At 43.0% G+C, this 8,271-nt stretch overlaps 1 protein-coding gene across 3 annotated transcripts in view; it reads left to right on the top strand.

The window, feature by feature from the left end:
* The first annotated feature begins 253 nt into the window (after positions 1-253).
* The window catches only part of LOC137417072 (guanylate-binding protein 4-like), a 75,075-nt gene continuing 67,057 nt past the window's right edge, over positions 254-8,271 (top strand). For 2 of the 3 annotated variants that reach the window (XR_013623613.1, XM_078778978.1), the window contains exons 1-2: positions 255-515; positions 3,525-3,652. Coding sequence is in view for 2 of the 3 variants with exons in the window: in XM_078778978.1 (XP_078635104.1) it covers positions 311-515; positions 3,525-3,652 (333 nt within the window). In the remaining variant the exon portion in view is untranslated. Of the gene's footprint in view, positions 516-3,524; positions 3,653-8,271 lie in introns of all 3 variants that reach the window. The other variant, XM_078778976.1, reaches the window with a different exon arrangement.

The following is an 8,271-nucleotide window of genomic DNA, read 5'->3' as shown; positions in this document are numbered from 1 at the left end:
ATGACAAAATATCGACTGGTTGTGGATTTGCGTTTTCGGATGTTCGCCCTTCGTCGGAGCACAAGAGCCAAACGAAGGGTTAACGTCTGAAACGTGTTTCCCAAGGTTTGCCTCGATCATTGTACGTCTGGGTTCATTGTTTGGTGACAATTATTGGTCTTATTGATGAAGTAGGAGGGATGAGGGCGTGGTCCCCGACATGGTTCATTACGTCATAGGTTTGGGGAGGAGGGGAAATTCCCTGAGCAGAAGTGAAACTCACAGGAGCTTTAAATTCGCTCGCTCCGTGTTGCGCAGATCAGTGAGCAGTATGTGCACATGCGGAGCGACCATGGCCCTCTTCCGTGAACCTTTGCCCTTCATCGTGACGGACGCAAACGGGGGTCTAGTGTTGGTGGAGGAGACCGCCACGAAGCTCGCCACCATTTCTCGTAACCTGGTCGTCGTGGCGATCGCTGGTCGATATCGAACCGGAAAGTCCTTCTTGTTGAACCGCCTGGCGGGTTCTCAACACGGTGAGCAGGGCCGATGAGGGTGGGGGGTAAACGAGGGGGTCCGTCGAGGAGCCCGAGTCGGCGAGTCCTCACCTCCTCATCGTTATATGATTGAAGAGCCATGGCCTGTGAAAGGTCACGTTTTGCTTTGTTTTGAAGTCTTGTGGGGTAGTTTGTCTCAAGTCTTTCACGAACCGGATGGTCAGGCGTCACATTCAACTGTTTGCATAGGAATTTGTAGTTTGTCCAGGATGCCGGCAATAGCTTGCCGACTTTTCACGAAGGATACCTGAGATCTTTAATGTCCACCAACTAATGTCGGTGACGGGACGCCCTGTTTGACACGTGACGCTGAGGCAGTGTATGTAATTTATGAACAGGTTCGACCTTAATGTATGGGCATGAACACCTCATGTTAGTAGGTGTGGCAAGTAGGTGAGAACTTCCCATGAGAGAGGTACACATGTCACGTGTGCAAAAGGCCACCACAATCTGTCTGGTCACTGTATGTCAGCCGTGGCAGCGTAATGTGCTGTGGTGCAGGAAGTGCCATCATGCATTTATTTTTATAGACTCCGTCCCATGGACGAGTCTGATTTCAGAGTACTCATATTTATGCATTTGTTTATTTATTTATTTTGTATACTGTATCGAGGCTCATGGATGAACTACAACACACAACAGACCAGGACATAACAGAGCGAAAATAACAGTAGAAAGAGAGGAGGGCACACCAGCACCATCCGTGCTGATGGGCCAAAATAGAGGGAGACTTGGAGAAATAATGGACGTAGGGAAGAATGAGAGCAATGGGAGGACACAACGAGTAAAGAGAATAGAGCCACAACCCTAAATCACAAATGTGGAAGAACAAACTGTTAACCTAGAAATATGAGGGCTTGGGAATTGTTCATGGGGTCGAAAAGATCATGGTTGTGGATGGAGGATGACCTCAGATCATGGTAAATGGCTGTCTTGAAACCCTGGAGGGAAGAAGATTGAAGAGACTGAGGAAATTGGTTCAACAGGTGGGGAAAAAGAAGAATGAAAGAGTGAAGGTGAGTATTGAGTAACTGGCAGATCACTTGGGCCCTACAGAAACACGTGGGTGGGGGGCAGACTGGGGGAGCATGGACACTGCAGAGGGTGCAAGACCAGAAAGGAGGCAGTAGAAGGCAGAGAGACCATCTGTGATGTGAGCATGATAGGCCCAGAGACTCAGTTACATCGCAGAAGATTCCAAGGATCTTGAAGGCCTTGGTTTCCATGTCATCAAGCTGAGCAAGGTGTGAGGCAGAGGCTCCAGCACAGAGGGGAGAGCAGTACTCCAAGCTGCGGATGAAGGCCTTATTGGTGGTTAAGAGATCAGGTGTATGAGGAAGTTCTTTGCACAACGGAGGATGCCCAGTCGATGACTGGCTTTGGAAGCCAACTTAGAAATGTGTTTTGCCCAAGAAAGATGAAGGCTGACAGTGAGGCCCAAAAGTTTGAATGACTGAACTTCTTCACGGGGATTGTTAAGAAAGCAGATGGGGGATGCGGTGGGGAGATAGCCAGACGGTCCTTTGGGAGAGAGATTGTGAGAGTGTGAGGTTTGGCAGGATTGAAAGTCATATTCCAAATGTTCAAGGTCTGAAGAGAAGGAAGAGACTGCTGCCTCCGTGTCTGAAGGATGAAGGAAGTCACGGCAGAGATTGGAATCATCAGCAAATAGAGGATTTTCCAGAGTCAGTAAAATCGTTGATGAAAGATTTAAGCTGTATTTGTGGTTTAACTAGCTCCACACCCACGATTGACCAGCTGACGCAGCAACAGCAAAACTGCAGTTATTGTAAAGACTGTAAACATTTTGATGCAACAGTGTTTCTGGGTTGTACATTTTTCATGCAAATTATAGAAGGAGTTGGACTTGATGACATATTTATTTTCGATTTTACGATACTAAGAATCTGTGTCAAAGTGGCGACCCGCCCAGGCTTGTAACCTTAGCCAAGGAACTGCTCTTGCAGCACCGACGACTTGTGTAGAGCAGGGTACATGATGATGATTACACGATAACCAATTGCCTTGATGGTCCTTTCCTACATCAAGAGTTATGCAAGTTCTAAATTGGAAAACTTGACACAAGTCTGCATGAAAGGAAGCGGAGGTTTAAATAAGGTGCAGAGACGCAATTTGACCTTTGGAGCCAGTTGGGCTTCTTGGGGAATTCCATTTCACCTGATGTGGTTTCGCTGCTGAAGGTGTTTTGTTCTGTTCAATCAATCATTAATTTGGAGTGAATGTGAAGCTGTTTAATGCTATTGATGAAGAAGAAAACCACAAAGTTTGATACTCTATATTGACCCTGTTCCTTTCTGTATTAACTAGTGATATTTTACTTGGGACAGGAATTTTCTGGATTCGTAGTCTCATACAACATAAAGACTCAAATAACTCAACGAAGCTGATACAATACAGTGAACCACCTTTCGAGGCCATTTTCCCCGCTGAACAGGGGTTGGCTTTTTTCGGGCACCGTTGTCCCCTTTTTTGGAGCAATATTTTATGGCCGGATGCTCTTCCTGCCGCCAACCCTGTTAGTCGCCTCTTGCGACACACAGGGAATTACCAGTGAACTGGTACTCAATTTGCTGACCTCGGAAGGATGACAGGCTGAGTCAACCCCCCTGGTGTTTATTCAGCGACCGACCGGGATTCAAACCCAGGATCCTAGGATCCCATGCCGGCACCTTAACCGCTAAGCCAACACCAGTCTATTGATACAACAATACAGTACCGTACGGTATAGCAAAAACTTTATTTTCAAAACTTTAGTAATGCTTTGTTTGTTAGCTGGCTTATGAAAACACCTGCTTATTTGGCCATTTTTCATCCACTCATCAGAATTTTTTCATGTGGATTAAAAACTCCTCAATCTCCAGTTTTGTCGGGCTACATTTGCTTGCCAGAATCGGAGGCCTTTCTTTGTTATTTAATTTGTATTACCAGATCAGATCGTACATGACCTTGTACCTGCCTTCCTTTTAGGGTTTGCATTGGGACATACGGTCCAATCGAAGACCAAAGGCCTCTGGATCTGGCCTATTCCTCACCCACATGATGATAGCAAATACCTGGTGCTGCTCGACACCGAAGGGCTCGGAGACGTGGAAAAGGTCAGAAAAGACGACCTCATGATGATGTGAATAAAATATAGACTTGGATGATTAACACCTTGGACTTTGATGTGATGAATGTGGTATCTAAAATTGGCTGTGATTTGAATACAAATTTCAACCTAAATCCATTGATGGAGGTGTGCACTCGACTCCTTCTTTGTCTGACGTTAAGAATTTGATCCCAAGGCCGAAGTGCCAATGACACACGTAGGGCAACTATTGAAGAAAAGTTTTGATTTGTTGACAGTTGTTTCATTCAACAAGTTGTTCTTTTCAAGGGACTCTTAATTGGCTGACTTTATTGTTACCTCTGCCATCAAAGGTGGATGGAGGTTATGTTTTCACCCCTGTCTGTTTGTCTGTCTTTAACAAGATATCTCAAAAAGTTGTGGACGGATTTGGACTAAATTTGGCAGAGATGTAGCGTATGTGACAAGGACAAAATTATTAGATTTTGGTGAAGATCCGGATTCGGATCCGGCTAGTAGAATTTTTGAAGTGATTCTTCACCATTGGGAGATGGGGCCAAAAACGATACATAGCAGGAAATCTCAAAAAGTTATGGACGGATTTGGACGAAACTTGGTGGACCGGTTGGGTGTCTGACAAGGACGATTCGATTAGATTTTGGTGAAGATCTGAATATGGATTTGGATACGATAATTATTTAATTTTTAAGTGATTCTTCACCATTGAGAGATCGGGCAAAAAGCGATATATATATATATATATATATATATATATATATATATATATATATATATATATATATATATACGTATATAATATTGTTGCGGATATAGGATTTGCATCCATCCATATCCGCTTGTAAATATTCCCCTATTTCCTCAATACTTCCCAACTATCCCCAATCCCCCATTCCCTAGTCCCATTTTCTGTAAACAACACTCTGTAGACCCGACCTCCCCCTATTTCCCCCATTAAATGTCGTGCCCAGGTTCACCGCATCTCATGTAAGACAACTATAGGACATCTTGCTAGTTATTCTTAGTCTATGTCAGTTAAGGACTCGTTTCCATTAATTCTGACCCTTCGTTGCACCAGAATGTGATTGTATGGCACCGTTAGGAAGTTTAGGACCTCCCGATACCTCCCCGCAGCTCTTCCTCACGGTTCAGCAACAACAACAACAGCAACGGCAGCGGCGGGCGCGGGAAGTGCGCATCCTCACTCCGGCTTGGTTGGTAGGGGGTGTTGGGAGGGCATCAGGCCTTCCCAACGAGCCGCCATCGAACATGTGCTCGACGGGGTTACCAAATAGGGGCTCCCTGTCAGCTCCTCGTCAAGGGCGGAGCCCGGTAACCCCCGCACCCAATGGAAGTGGCGGACCGGCCCCAGTGGGGCGGAGCCAACCAGCCGAGGGCGTGTCACTCCCCGCTGAACATGCGCAGGAAGAGGGAGGTGACGTCAGATGCGCGCTGAGCTTGGAGCAAGCAAGACGTACCCTCCGAGCGCTGTGAGGCCTCCCCGCATCTTCTGGACTGGACCGTGCTTTATCCTGTCCCCGAGCCAAGGTGCACCTTGTGCTATCGACTACCTGTCCCTTCCTGCCATCAATCCCTGTGTAAGTCAGCCTTGTTCCGTTTGTCTGTGGTCTGTCTGGGATAAGATAAGACGGTAATTAAGTGCCCATCTCTTCTGTGTCTTTTACCTCACTCTGCCGTGTAATCTACCCCCTTTTCTCCACCACTGTAATTATACCCTCCTCCGGAGGTCTTGAGAACTGTACCCCTTGCGTCGTTTCCTCTTTCCCAGTCGTCGTGTCCTTTCTATCATTGATTTGGCATAGCGCGATTTGGTCAACGTCTGGGTGGAATCGGGGTCTAGTCGGGGAATAACTCTTCGGTCGCGGCAATACCACCGCTCGGTAAATAACATCTAAACCGCGTCCGTAACAATATATATATATATATATATATATATATATATATATATATATATATATATATATATATATATACAGTATATATATATATATATATATATACAGTATATATATATATATATATATATACAGTATATATATATATATATATATATATATATATATACAGTATATATATATATATATATATACAGTATATATATATATATATATATATATATATACAGTATATATATATATATATATATATATATACAGTATATATATATATATATATATATACAGTATATATATATATATATATATATATATATATACAGTATATATATATATATATATAATTATATATATATATATATATCTATATATATATAATTATATATATATATCTATATATATATAATTATATATATATATATATATATATAATTATATATATAATTATATATATATATATATATATACAGACTTGGCATTTAATATGGAAATTTTTTTTTTCTTGACTTTGGTTTACTTTCTGAACTCAGTATATCAATCTGGTGAGTTTCTTTTACCCTTCGGTGATGTCTTTGTTGAAAGAACCATGTCACTGATTGTCTTTCGCAGCAAGAAGTCAATTACAGGATTATATCACAGGTGGCGTGACAAAATGTAAGGACAGGTACATTTGACGATTGGCTTCACAATCGGGTATATAAGAGTTGTTGCGTTCTGTATTAGTGGAAAACAACATGCACGTCTACAAAAGTTATTTCCGCTTCCTCTGGAGATGGTCCGTCAACTTGATAATGCTGTTTGTCATGGAGTGGTGGCTTTACGATATTCTGGCATGAAACAGCGTGCTATTGCTCGGCAGTATGGCATCACTCAAGGTCAGGTGTTAAAGATCCGGAAACGAAATGCTCAGAGGGGTGTCCCTACTCCAATACCGAGGCCAGGACGTCCACACAGAACCAGAAGGAGAGATGATCGCCAGCTGCACCGGTTAGTCCGCAATGGCCGTACCAAGTCAGCTAATCGGCTTAGGGCTGAGTGGCAGCAACTGACAAATGTGCCTGTATCCAGAAGGCTAGTCAACCAACGACTGGTTCAAGCAGGCTATCGTGCCAAGTGTCCCCTGAGAAAGCCACACCTGACCAGACAACACAGCCAGCGCCGATTGCACTGGGCCAGAGAGCACCGTCAATGGCAGCCAGGACACTGGAATCACGTGACCTTCAGTGACGAGTCTAGATTTCTGGTCTATCGTCAAGATGGCCACGTCCGAGTGCGCAGACAAGGGCATGAAGCCCACAACAACGATTGTATAGTGCCAAGAGTCCAAGCTGGAGGTGGTGGGGTGACCGTTTGAGCTGCTTTTCATGCAGGGGGCAAAACTGACCTGGTTGTTCTGAATGGAAACCTGAGCCAGTTCAAGTACAGGGTCATTCTGGAAGAAACATTTCTTCCATTTGCTCGTGCAGCCTTTCGAGGAAACTTTGTCTTCCAAGATGACAATGCACGGCCTCATCGTGCTCGCATGATCCAACACTTTCTTGCTGACCATGGTGTAGAGCATATGGAGTGGCCTGCCATGTCCCCGGATATGAATCCGATAGAGAACTTATGGGCAGAATTAACGCGTCAAATCGACAACTTGGACCAGCAGCCTACCTCTGTGCGTGAATTGCAGTAGGCTATTGTCACTGCATGGCAAGCGATTCCTGTCCAAACCTTGGCAAATCTCGTGAACAGCATGCCTCGACGTGTACGTGCTCTCCTGAATGCTCGTGCGGGAGTAGTGTATATATGTTGCTTCTGGGACACTCTCATTTTCCCATTGACTTACATGTTAATTTTTCCCCTCCCTCATTGCCCCTAAACACCTCTATTTCTCTCACCCTGTTCTTTACGAACCTTCTAACCTTTTGACATGTTATCCCTATTCATTAGACCACTTAAACAATGGTCCTTCTGTGTGAACCTGTGATCCTTCTGACCTTATGGACCTTTTAACCTTTTACTCTTAATATCATCTGGTGAATCATCTTTGACCCACTCAAACAACGACCCTACAAATATTTGTTTATGTGTGGGAAATAATTTAATTCTCCTACAACTCTCCTCACCGTCTAATACATTAACAAAAAATATGTTTGAGTTTGGTTCTTTATTAAGATATTTTAACTGAGCTAAGATAAAATGGTAAACCTCCCTCAATGTTCTTGTTTGAGCGCCTCCAGTGCCACATACCATTTTTAAATTAAAGTATATATTTTCCTGACAACCATCAAAGTTTTCCGTCCACTCAAAAATATTTCCATATTTTTTACCCAATTCACCGGTATTTAAATTAATTCTCTTATTTGTTTTGTAAATTGTTTTACCAGTTGTCTTTTCAATTATACCTATTTGATATTTTTCACATTCGTTATGTTTACCATTTATATACCAAGGTTGATTACACCTCCACTCTTTAGTCTGGTTGGTACTTGGTTCTATCATTTATATAATAGTAAAAAGGCGGCGGTAGCCCGTTAAAATCCCTAACCCCCTTTTTAACTTATCACTTATATACTTATATAACCATAAGGGAGACTATCAATTCCATTTTCTAAAATAAACCTCTTATCATCAAAAGCCCCCAATGCTTTCTTATTCATCTCTTCTGAATATAATTTATGTTTATAACTTCTTATTCCATTAATCTTTCTAAACTCTTCTTTCTTTG

The sequence above is a fragment of the Myxine glutinosa genome, chromosome 5 (genome assembly GCF_964187855.1).
Source record: "Myxine glutinosa chromosome 5, kmMyxGlut1.1, whole genome shotgun sequence".
Lineage (NCBI taxonomy): Eukaryota > Metazoa > Chordata > Myxini > Myxiniformes > Myxinidae > Myxine > Myxine glutinosa.
The sequence above is the reverse complement of the archived record's forward strand: the minus strand, read 5'-3'. Positions and strand labels throughout refer to the sequence as shown.